The sequence below is a fragment of the Ursus maritimus genome, unplaced genomic scaffold (genome assembly GCF_017311325.1).
Source record: "Ursus maritimus isolate PB19 unplaced genomic scaffold, ASM1731132v1 scaffold_1, whole genome shotgun sequence".
Classification (NCBI taxonomy): Eukaryota; Metazoa; Chordata; class Mammalia; order Carnivora; family Ursidae; genus Ursus; species Ursus maritimus.
The window spans coordinates 106360912-106373811 of record NW_024423343.1 but is presented as its reverse complement, the minus strand read 5'-3'; the positions used below and the strand labels follow the sequence as shown (position 1 = coordinate 106373811).

The window sequence follows — 12900 nt, the reverse complement described above, 5'->3', positions numbered from 1 at the left end:
TGTATAAATTTCATTACTTTTTCACTGTTCTGTACCTTGTTTTTTTCATCTGTATATTCTTAGTTATTTTTGCATGATGCTATCAGTTTTTTCATGAGAGTACCTAAAAAGCTTCCTTGTTTTATTCTTATAGTCACATGGTAGTCTGTTGTGGGAGTATACCATAATTTATATAGCGAGTCCCCTGTTGATAGACATGTAGGTTTTAAAACTTCCTTTATTGGAATAAAAATGGTAAAACAAATACTCTTATACACAAGTCATTTTACACATATGCCTTTGTATCTATAGGATACATTCCTATACATGGAATTGTTGAGTTTCAGAGACTGTGTGCATTGTAATGATGGAGATTTCCATGTTTGCTTTGTAGGAAATTTGTTTTGAAAACCCATATGTTCTTGAACTTAAGAATTGTACCTAGGTGACTCGGTTAACTGTCTGACTTTGGCTTGGAGTCCTGGGGTCAAGACCCCCACATCAGGCTCCGCACTCAGTGGGGAATCTGCATCTTTCTCTCCTTATGCCCCTCCCCCAGTCATGCACATGTGTGCACTCTTTCTCACAAGTAAATAAATAAAATCTTTTAAAAATTGTATTTAAATTATCGTTTTAATGTTATGTTTTTATAACTTTGTAAATATCTTAAATGAAAACATATCTAGTTTTGCTCTTCTGAGTTCTTTTTTTTTTTTAAGATTATTTGAGAGAGAGTGCACGTGCATGAGCAGGGGGAGGGGCAGAGGGGGAGGGAGAAGCAAGCTTCCCAAGCAGGGACCACAGTGTGGGGCTCGATCCCGGGACCCCAAGATCATGACCTGAGCTGAAGGCAGACCCTTAACCGACTGAGCCACCCAGGTACCCCTTGAGTTAATTTTAGATAGCTATCAGGCCCTTTGTTCATAGGAGTGGAAAAGTCACAATATCCAAAGTAAGTCCTGTGTTCCATAGGTGTGGCTCTTGGGTTTGATATCTGTTAGGGGAACCTAATGCCCAAATTCTCCTTAAGAAAATCTCACAAAGAAATGGTCACTTTGTCAACCCTGAAACTTAGTTGCAAGTGCCACTCTTGTATGTGTTGTGCAATTCATTAATATTAATATTGGAAGCATATGACATGCTATTTCTCCCTTAATGTCCTTACTAGTCAACGATGAATCTAGTCGAGAGGCTGAAGTCACTGCCAGGGAGCACATGGGTTCCAGCAGCTCCCTACAGTCCCGCGAAGAGAAGCAAGAGCCTGTTGTGGTAAGGCCCTATCCACAGGTGCAGATGTTGTCTACACACCATGCTGTTGCATCGGGCACACCCGTCACAGTGACAGCCCCACCAGCACATCTGACGCCAGCAGTGCCACTCTCCTTTTCGGAGGGACTTATGAAGGTAATGGAGAGGTTTAAAATTTCACATTAAACCACAGCTAAAGACTGGCTAATCTTCTTGACGATTTTCACAAAGTCTTAGGCTATATCCAGGATCGTAGTGTTTTCTTTTTGACCCGTCAGTTCAGCTCTTCTCTGTCACTTAGAGCCCTGCTGTTCTGCAGTGCCTAGTCTTGTGCCGCTGGGCAGTTGGCATCACAGGATCTTTTCTAGTATCCGTTTTGACATTGATTTTATTCAAGTTATGGGCATGCTAACTCAGATTTTATCTTGGAGTGGCACTCTTCTCCAAGGTTTTGTTTTAAAGCTGCTAATTCGGGGGTATCTGAGAATATCGCCTTGTATATTACCTCATGACTGTGTTTCAGTTACTGGGAGTTTTGTTTACTTCTGCCCAAACGTGGGATGCAGCATTGTATAGAAGAAAAAATGTGGGCTGTGAGCCACGTAGATCTGGGCCTCGGTCCCAGTTCTAGTTTTTACTGTCTGCGTGGCTTTGAGCAGGTGACATAGCCTTGCTTTGTATGTTTCCTCATCTGTAAAATGGAAATGCTGGTACTTCAGTGGAAAAGCTGTGATGCTAAGAGATAAAATATATAAGGCTTCTGGATCTTTCCTGGCACTCTCCAGGTTTGATTTGTGTACTTTTAACTATAGAATGAAATGCATCACTCGTAAAAAGCTATTGATATGTTTCGTGTGGTTTTCTGTTTGCAGCCGCCCCCGAAGCCCACCATGCCTAGCCGTCCCATTGCTCCTGCTCCACCTTCTACCTTGTCACTTCCCCCCAAGGTTCCAGGGCAGGTTACCGTTACCATGGAGAGTAGCATCCCTCAAGCTTCAGCCATTCCTGTGGCAACAATCAGTGGACAACAGGTTTTTTTCCTCTTAATTTGCTGATTTTCAAACTGAGATGCCAAACTGTTGATCATTATTTATTGAATGCCAGCAGTACATTAGGCACTGTACTAAATAAAAAATTAAATGGTCACTGATATCTGCAAGGGGAAGATAGTAGGTTTGAGAGAGAAGGATATCTACAGGAAATAAAACCAACATGCACAGTGGTGTTTGTCATTTGGCCAGTATGTATCGAGCATCTGCTGTGTGTGAGGCACCACCCTCAGTGTGAGATACAAATCTAGTTAAGACAGTCTGTATCCTTGAGGTGCTCAGAGTCCAGTTGTGTGGGATTGAGAATAGCCTCATGGCAGTGGTGCATTTCTAGGATTTTCTTTGAGGAGAATGAATGTGTATCTCTTGGGCACCTAGCTGGTTCCCTCAAGCAGCTCACCAGGCGTAAACACTTACTTCGTAGTCTCATGTTTTAACTTAAATTTTTTCCTGAGATTCTACTCCTACTCCATAAACATGTACATGATTTACTTAAATATTTTGAATTACTGAGAGTGAAAAAACCTGAATCTAAAAACCTTTCCCTTCAAGTTTTCAAGAAAAAATTGGTATACAAGAAGACACACTATATTTTCTTCCTCTGTCGTACTGCTGAGTACTCCCGGAAGTACTGGAACCCCCGCCTGGGAAACACTGGCATCAGGGCTGGGAGCATGTGAGGAAGGGACATCTAAGGGGGGAGCTAAAGAACTCGGAGGGGAGTACCTGCTGCGTGCTAATTGACGTCTACTTAGAAGTCCTGAGTAGCATAAAGGATGGATGAATGCAGTGGCACGTAAAGAAAATATAATAGGAAAAAATAAGCTTTTGGCCAAAGTAGAGAAAACAAGTGTGAAAAACTAATATTGAAGATGAGAATGTCCCAAAGTGGACAGTCAAATGTGTCCATCTATTAGAGGTCTAGCACCTAGCTAGGCTTGAAGCATTGAAGGGTCCTTATAGTCACCACATGCCTGCTGGCACAGGTCATCATGCAGTATGTTATGTAAAAAAAAAAAAAAAAGCTAAAGTCCTTTCCCTTGGGATACTCACTGTCTAAAGGAACACCCTGACCCACATTTGGAGGCATCTGACCTCCTAGAAGCAATGGCTAAGCATCAATGGCTAAAACCAAGCACATGAAAATAACATTACATCCTGTTTCTTGCAGGGACATCCCAGTAACCTACATCACATCATGACCACAAATGTACAGATGTCTATTATCCGCAGCAATGCTCCTGGGCCCCCTCTTCACATTGGAGCTTCTCATTTACCTCGAGGTAAAAACTGCACGTTTTGTTCAAATTCTCAAATGCAGTGGCAGATAGATATTTGGTAAGAGATTTCTGTTACCGTTAGCAAAAAATATATCTAGAATCATCTTATTAAAAGTTATAGGACAACAGAAATAACTTAGAGCAATACACATTTTGAGCATGATCTAGTATATGTGAATTATAGTTGCATTTCAGCAAGTGTGTGTATGCTTGTGTGTGTAAACTTGAAGCAGTTCACATTTTTTAGTACGGTCTAAAGATTGTCCTTTGTAATAAGGAACTCCTCAAAGCTATGATGTCCAAACGGTGTTTGTTGTTAATAAGAAAGTCAGAAATGCAAATACTGACTATTCTTAAAGTTTAGTGATAATGGTTACTCAAGTAACATAGCCATAAGATGAATTTATTCTTACAACTAAGTTCTAATAGGTTCTCAAGTATTAAATTTAATGATTTTTCTCAACTACTTGATCAGAAATTGTAACCTTCTTTTGGCGAGTGTAAAATCATTGTTGGCGAAATCAGGCTCACAAGTACAAAACCAGGTTTACTTGGTCGTAACATAATTCAGTGGTTCTCAGAGTGAAGTTCATAGACTGCAAGGGGGTCTCTGTTAGGTCAAAACTACTTTCATTAAAATACTAAGATTTCATTTGCCTGTAGTACCGGGTTGATGTTCGCACTGATGATACAAAGGCACTGGTGGTTCAAGTGAACCGTCGCTGGTGGTTACGCTGCTGGAGCCTTGGCCTAAATGAAGCTGGTGGCACCACACTGTGCTATTCAGTACGTGCTTCTTTTCTACGTACTTGGAGTTAAAAAAAACAACAGTCAGTTTCGTTCAAGAATGTGCTTGAAAAAGCAATACAGGTTATTAATCTTATCAAATCACAACCCTTGAGTGCACATTCTGCTAATTTTCTGTGTGAGGAAAGGGAAATAATACATATAGCACCTCTGCTAAATTACTGACATACTGAGGTTTAGAAACTATTCACACTATTTTCCTAGGGCATATAATTGGAATTATGTAAATTGTGAGCCCATAAGCCATACTAGTGAAAAAAATTTTTTTCCAGGTGCAGCCGCTGCTGCTGTGATGTCTAGTTCTAAAGTAACCACGGTCCTGAGGCCGACTTCCCAGTTGCCAAATGCTGCTACAGCTCAACCAGCAGTCCAGCACATCATTCATCAACCAATCCAGGCATGTCCGGTTGTGGATGGTCAGCAAGTATTAAGTGCCTACTCTGAGTTCTTTACTCTGCTAGAGCCTGGGAGAGTCCTTTGACCTCAAGTGACCTTTGATCTAGTTGCCAAGAGGTCGGGAAGGTTGGGTTATATACATTGTGATGTGATCGGCTGTCGGGATTTAGAGGAGCCATGGTAAAGGAAGCTTTCACTGGGAGGGGTGTGGTAACAGGGATTCAGAGAAGTGGAGAGGCAGTGAAAGGGAACAATACTGTGAATGGTGGTGAGGAAGATGGTGGTGGTTACATTCAGTGTTTAGTAGAGGCAGACCCAGAGGTTTTCATTCATTCAGATCGCAATTTATGAGCCCCTACGTATTTTGTGCACGTTATTATGCACGTGTGTATGCTTTTCAAAGAAGACATCATTGAAAGCCTTTCAACATTTTTTAAAGGAAATCTATGGGCTCAGTACTGCTGAGGTACAGTGTGTTATGAGGTGACATTGTGATGTCTCTAAATTCAGAGCTCTAAGATACAGAGTATAAATTTGATTTTGTACACAACAGAGAGCCACGAAGGTTTTTGAACACAGTAACATACAATCAAAGAAATATCCTTGAAAGACTAATGGAGCTGAATCACAGACAGGAGATGAAAATGCAGATACTTTGGGGGCCAGACTGGTAATGTATGTGAAACAGTAGGATTTAAGACAGAAAGGGTGCTGAGTAGGACATGGGGTAGTACATGTCCAGCCTAGAGTTTTCAATTTAAAACAAAATAACAGACTTTGCTGGCTTATAAAACACATTTGGAGACTCATTAGGCCCCTGGAGTGTAAATGGTGCACAGAAAGGATTGGAGAAAGAACCAAGACAAGGAGTTCAATAAAGATAGTGTGACAGTTCTGTGAGACAACAAGCTGTAACAGCAGGCACAATAGGTAAAAGGTCTGGAAGTGAGAGGCAGATCCAGGATGGGCAGCGTTTGCCAATTTAACTGTGTGTATCAGGGTCAAGAAAGGGACTGCTCTGGAGAGCTCATATGATCAAAAGAATCAATGGTGGACAAGCAGGTGAAGTCCAGCATGGAACTCATTTATCTTGTGAAGATTTTACACACAGATGTAGTCTAGGGCAAGGTAGGGAAAGTACATCCATGTGAAAACAGCCAGAGAGCATCTGGGCACCCTGACTCTTCCACAGTCAAGTGCTGTTTTCATGTGTTGGCTAGCTTAGAGGGTCTGAGAGCCAGCAGTTCCATCCAACAGCTGAGATCCCCCTGTAGAAAGCACTTGGTTGTGTGGTAGTGTAAAATGTTTACACCAGAACCAGCAATGAATCCGTGGGCACTCTAGATCTGAAGGGTTGGATCCCAACTCATACTAATAGGACAAAGTGTTGCATCCAGTCCTGCTTGGAAAGGAGGAATTTATATAGTCCATCCAGCCAAAATAGGATCTTTTTTGGTAATTCCATCTCTTGGGTGTTAAAATTACCTGTCTGAAAAGAGAATTCCTTATTGAGAATGGTGAGAATTTGCTTTCATTTGGACACAAACATGCTTGTTTGAAGACCCAAGTTTCAAATTATACTTTCAGTGTTTGGCTTATTGTTGTTTTGCCTCTTGTTTTAAATGAAATATTTTTTCTCTTCTCTTGGTAGTCTCGTCCACCTGTGACCACCTCTAATACCATCCCTCCTGCTGTGGTAGCAACTGTCTCGGCCACGAGAGCTCAGTCTCCAGTCATTACTACAACTGCAGCACATGCTACTGATTCAGCACTTAGGTATATTTGGGGGTTTGGAGATCAGGCCCTCCTCCTTTCCATTCTGTCCTTTCACTTAACTCAATAAACACTTACTGAGTGCTTTTTATGAGCTGTGTAGTGTTCTAGATGCTGGAGATAAAGCAGTGAACAACCAGAAATTCCTGTCCTCATAGAGTTTCTATTTTTTAGGGGCTGGAGACATACAAATAAAAGACAACGTTTTTTAGATGGTGAAAAGAGCTTTGGGGAAAAATTAGGGTGGGATCTGGAGTGACAGGGTAGGCTGTACAGGCTTACTATTTCCTGTAAGGTGATCTGGGAGGACCGTTATTAAGAACAGATTGGAGCAGAAAATTGAAAGGCATAATGAAGTGAGCCCTGTGACTGTGTGGGATAAGAGCATTCTAAGCAGTGGGAACAACAAGTGTAGAGGCCCTGAGACAGTAGTGTGTTTGCCATAGATAAGGAGAAGCAAGAGGCTAATGGTAGGAGAGTGGCAAGAGATTATTTTAGGAGGTAACAGGGTCTCCAGATTAGGGCCTTAGGAAGCCCTATACAGGTTTAGACTTTGCTTGGGTGCTGGGGGAAGCCTTAGCAGAGTTTTGAGCAGAGCAGTGTCATGATCTGAAGCCTGGCTGCTGTGGAGAGGCAAAGTTAGAAATGGAGAGATGGTTTAGAAAGGTATGCAGGAATCCAGAAGAGATCATTGCTGGAGGTGGAAAGACATGATTAGATTCAGAATAGAGTTTTGTAGTTGGTTGAGGATTTCAGAGGAATTACATAGGGGCAATAAGAGAACAAGAAGAGTCAGGATTCTGGCCCTGCTAGTTGGCCTCTGTAGAGTTGCAGTAACTTGAGATGAGGAACAATGGGAGGAGTAGGTTTCCGGGAGGAATTGCAGACTAGTTTTGGGCCTTGGAAGGATGTGCTGACTTCTGAGCACCCAAGTGGAGATGTTGAGATTGATTAATAGATGAGTTTGGAGTCCAGGGAAGAGTTGTGAAGATTATTTAGGAAGACGGTATATGTAGGGAAGAGGTTTATGAGAGAAAAAAATGTCTCCCAGATGAGAGGGCTGGAGGGGGAAGCAGTGTTCTCAGGGGAGAACCCAGATTCATTAGGGCAGAGAGGTAAAGGATATATTCAGAGAAGAGATTGAGGATGTAGGGTATTTGGCTAAATGGACTATAAGTCTAGAGGCTGCACTGGAAGGGTTGGATATCTGAAAAGGGAGAGCTCTATAGAGCCAATACAGGGATAAAGTCTGGTTGATGAGGGAATGATCTGTGATGCTTCCTAGAAATGACACAATTGGGTGAAGACATGATGATGTTTGTCCTTCTGATCCCAAGCCATATTGTGGTAAGGCTGTGAAAGTTGGGGGGAGGCAGTGGGATGTGAGTCTCACCAGGAGGTCTTTCTTGATTCACGCGTTTAGTTATGTGATGCCTTTGGCAATATAAACAAGAAGTGATTCACTGAACAGAAGAACAGAAGAAGGGGTAGTAGGCATGTAGCTGTCAGACTAGAGACTATCCATAATTCTCAAATGCCAGCTCGAGACAAGGCAGAGTGGTGAGGAAGAGAGAGTCTAGATGCCTCTCTGGTCTCTTCTTTGTTTGACCAAGTAAATAAAAAGGAAACAAGGGAAAGAAAGTTAGTTTTAGAAAGAATGTTGACTTTTGGGATACTGAGTTTATCCATGGAACAATAAAGTGGCAGTTGTCAGCAGGTGATTGAAGAGATGTCCGTGCCAGAGATAATGGGTTTGGAAGTCATCAACTTGTGGGCTACAGTTAAAGCTTTGAGGTATCTAAGTCTCTCCAGAGGGAATCAGTAGAGTTAAGAAGAGGGTCTGGAACAGAACTCTGAAGAAAGTAACTTTTAAATGCAGAAGTGTACCTAGGACTTATATTTAACCATTAGCTCTTATCATTCACTAGCTGTGTGACATTAGGCAAGTTTCTCAACTTTCCTGATCCGTAGTCTCCTCTTCAGTAAAATGCGGACACTTCCTGGTAATTGAAAATATTGCCTGAGGTATAAAGAGACACAGCTGCCCAACATAAAACAGACTGTGTTGTTCATTTTAATTTTATGTTACCTGTATATATTCAGATGGTATGAAGGAATTCAAAAGTTGTGAACGTTTATATAGTGAAAATGAGTTAGTTTTTTTTTTTTTAAGATTTTATTTATTTATTGGACAGAGATAGAGACAGCCAGCGAGAGAGGGAACACAAGCAGGGGGAGTGGGAGAGGAAGAAGCAGGCTCATAGCGGAGGAGCCTGATGTGGGGCTCGATCCCACAACGCCGGGATCACGCCCTGAGCCGAAGGCAGACGCTTAACCGCTGTGCCACCCAGGCGCCCCCCCAGTTTTTTTTTCTTCAAACTGGATCCCACTAAACAGAGTGGAAATGTATTCAGAGGTCACTTGAAGTGATTGTTTTTTCTGTGGGATATGTAGTAACATTTTCTGTTATTTAATTTATATTCACATATTTCCAAAATACAAATATACAAAAAGGTATACAGTGAGGAGTATCACTCTCCTGTCTGTCCCTCAGATACGGCATGTTGGGACGCGCCTGGGTGGCTCAGTCAGTTAAGTGTCTGCCTTTGGCTCAGGTCATGATCCCAGGGTCCTGAGATCGAGCCCCATGGCAGGCCCTGCTCAGCAGGGAGCCAGTTTCTCCCTCACCCTCTGCTTCTCCTCCTGCTTGTGTTCTCCCTCTCTGGCTCTCTCTCTCAAATAAATAAATAAAAACATTTTTAAAAAAAAAGATAAACTTTAAAGAAAAAAAAAATAACAGCATATTGTATTTATATATACTGTTCTGTATTTTGCATTTTTCTCTTAATATATTCTGTATATGATTCCAAATCAGTACGCAGAGATATCTTATTTATTGTTTACTTTTGACTGCATTGTACCCCAGCTTATGGATGTACTGATGGACATTTCAGCATGTGCTCTTGCATGTTGGTAGTGGTATACTTTCAAGATCTGTGGAAATAGGAGTGCTAGGCCAAAGAGTAAATGCCTCAGTTTCCTCACCTAGACAATGGCAATAATAGGGGCGCCTGGGTGGCTCAGTCAGTTGAGTGTCCAACTCTTGATTTTGGCTCAGGTCATGATCTCAGGGGCCTGGGATCCACCCCTACATCAGACTCCGCACTCAACGGGGAGTCTGCTTGAGGATCCTCCCTCTCCCTCTGCTCCTCCCCCGCTCATACTCGTGTTTTCTCTCTCTCTCTCAAGTAAATAAATCTATGGGGAAAAAAGAAAATAGCAATAATATTGCCTACTTCACAGGTCATTAAAAGGAGTACTTAACATTAATATGTGTAAAGGAATTAAAATATGCCTAACATGTAACGTACCTTATAGAAATGTTCGTGGGTTTTTTTCCCATTAAGAGTAAATGAAAGTCAAAGACTACCATGTACTATAGTTTGTTCTTTCAAAAACACTTAAAAATGTATTTAAATACTTCATATAAATATTCTTTTCTGGCTATTTTTTTATGAGCCAGACCTTTTAAATATGAGTATATTGAAGGTGAATTGAGACCCTTTTCTGGTGATTCAAATGTTGACCTTATTCTTTGTTATGAGGCCCTTCAAAATTATTTTTATAATGAAGTTCATCTGTCCTAAATTTTGTCATTACTTTAATTATATACACATGTATCTCTCTGAATGGTTTTCATCGTAAATGCTGGGAGCAGGTGTAATTAGCATAGTATGTTGTCAACTATTAAAATTCCAGTCTCCAAAATGGATTTTTATCTGGTAAAGCTGCCGAAACATCCTGACAGTTGCAGTGACAAGTTTATGCAGGTGATCTGTGTCAGCAAATATCATTCTTCTCATGTTATTCTAAAGTCACCTTTCAGGAAGGTGTGAAAGCCATACAGGGAAGAAGCCAGGCTGCAAAACAAAGTCCTAATTATTGTTCATTGACTGGACTAGTGGTGTTCAGAATCCTGTTACTTTGAGCAAGGTCTGAGTCTCCACTTGCTGCATCAAGAATAATATCCTCAGGCTCATTCCGCAGGGATTGTACTGAACACCTGACCCTGCAGCATGCATTTGAACTCCACGACAACTGCTGTAATGGTCATCTTCAGTAATTTTAGGAGCCACAGAAGTACTTGAACTCTCAGTGTAATAGTGGGGATCATGGTCAGAATTGGCCTGACGTGTACCAGCTAATCTAGTCCAATAGTGTTACCAGAGTGCTGCTGCTCCAGCGGTGACTCCTAGCCACAGAGCTTGTATTTTTCTTCTTTGTGTTTCTGGATATAACTTTTGGGCTGTGTTATTCATAATAAAAATTGGATTCTATCACGTGGAGAGAGAAAATGAAACCTAAACAAAATCTCAAAGTGGACATTTAAATTATCAGAAAACATCCATTCCTCATTCCCAGCCTTTTAAAAATGACTAGTGGAATGGGGTGCCTGGGTGGCGCAGTCGTTAAGCGTCTGCCTTCGGCTCAGGGCGTGATCCCGGCGTTCTGGGATCGAGCCCCACATCAGGCTCCTCCGCTAGGAGCCTGCTTCTTCCTCTCCCACTCCCCCTGCTTCTGTTCCCTCTCTTGCTGGCTGTCTCTATCTCTTCAAATAAATAAAAAATGAAAAATAAATCTTTAAAAATGACTAGTGGAAGAGGCGTAATAAAAAGGCTTAAAATGAATGACCCTAGGACTTTTTAGGATTATTCAGGTTTTTATGTTTCTAGGGTTTTTCTGGCTTGAGAACATGAGAGTCACTTAAGGGAAATCTTTCAGGGTCCTTTACATTTTGGGTGAACATAGGGAATGGGCCTGGGGAAATGGCTCATCCTGGAAAGCATAAAGATGCAGTCTCCAGTAGTAGGCTTTCTCAGTGAGTTCCACCAAGTTCTGTAGTTTTATCTATGGCCAGTATTTCAGCTTTCCTTTGAACTGCAATGATAAGGCATCTGGCTGTCTTTCTTCAGAGAAAAGACCATCCTTCATTCAGTTTGAACACTTCATTCACTGATACCCGGTCATGTCTGTTTTTAAAGCATTTTGAGAGTGGATGCTTTTTTGATGAAACCATTGCTTAGTTGGGACACATGCAGTCTCAATCAAGTTTTTACCCTTACAGCCCAGTTTATTCACTTCTTTTTAATTTGTATTCGCGTGGTTTCAAAATATGAAAGCATAAAAAGATGTGTAGGAAGGAGGGTCACTCTCTCCTCTGTCCCCCATCCACCAGGATCCTGTGTTCCTTCCCTTTTACCTTTTCTAAGTTACTTGATAATAACTAACTGGATGTCCGTCCAGTGTTAATTATAGTCAGATTCAAATGCAGTTCTTACTTTTGTCCTTTTTACCCAAAATTAACTCATATATTCTCCTTTCTTTAAATATAACAACATGTGTTAAAAGTTTCCCATTTCCTTACTTATACAGCCTCATTGTTCTCTTAGTACCAGCACAGTGATCCATTGTACGTGTGAATGGGTCTGAGGTTGTTTCTAGTACTTGACTATCATAAGTAATATTGCAGAGAATAACCTTATACTTCAGTCATTATCCATGTATGCAAGAATACCTGTGGGATAAATTCCCAAAAGTAATCAGAAGGTATATGCAGTTACAATTTCGATACCTACTAATTGCCTTCCTTAGCGTTTGTACCAGTTCACACTCCCTCTAGAGTATTTAGGAGTGCCTATTTCCTTGCAGCTTGAACAACGTTATGCTGTCCATTTTGGGGGGTTTTGCCAATCTGATAGGTAAACAGTGATATCTCTGTATTTTAAATTGTATTTCTCTTCCTGTGAGTGGGAGTGAGCATCTTTTCTTTGTTAAAGAGCCACTTGCATTCTCCTTTTAGTGAACTGGATATGCATATCCTTTGCTTGTTTTCTATTGGGCTGTTATTTTTCTCATTGACTACAAGGAGTCCCTAGTATACTAAGAAGATTACACTTTCATTTAGGAGTCTTTTGACAATGCTTATAGTGCATTTGTGTGTTTTGCTGTGTAGGTTTGCTTATTTGTTCACAGAGTCAAATTTTTTAATCTTTTATAGCTTTTGGATTTTGAAAGCTTTTAGTAGTTAAAAAGTTCTCTTCCACTCTGAGGTCATAAAAGAATTTTTCTGTCTTCGTGTACTTCTTATTTGCTGTAAAATCTTTGATCCTCTTCTTATTTATCCTGGTGTAGTAATGCATGAAGCATGGATCCAGTTTTATTTTTTTCAGAGGGCTACATGGTCTTCCCAGCATCATTTATTAAATAGTCCATTCTTCCCCTCTGACTTGAGATGCCAACTTCGTTATAATGTCAAGTTTTCTTGCCACTGTTGCAGTTTTTGTAGCTTGCTGCTAGTTAATTTGACA

General features: G+C 41.0%; 1 protein-coding gene across 9 annotated transcripts in view; it reads left to right on the top strand.

Moving 5' to 3' along the window:
• Nucleotides 1-12900, top strand: part of SAP130 (Sin3A associated protein 130) — a 79275-nt gene that overhangs the window by 10545 nt on the left and 55830 nt on the right. For 8 of the 9 annotated variants that reach the window (XM_040619443.1, XM_040619416.1, XM_040619405.1 and 5 more), the window contains exons 3-7: nucleotides 1148-1383; nucleotides 2100-2258; nucleotides 3448-3559; nucleotides 4636-4760; nucleotides 6411-6535. In XM_040619443.1, coding sequence (XP_040475377.1) covers nucleotides 1148-1383; nucleotides 2100-2258; nucleotides 3448-3559; nucleotides 4636-4760; nucleotides 6411-6535 — 757 coding nt within the window. The remainder of the gene's footprint in view (nucleotides 1-1147; nucleotides 1384-2099; nucleotides 2259-3447; nucleotides 3560-4635; nucleotides 4761-6410; nucleotides 6536-12900) is intronic. The other variant, XM_040619423.1, reaches the window with a different exon arrangement.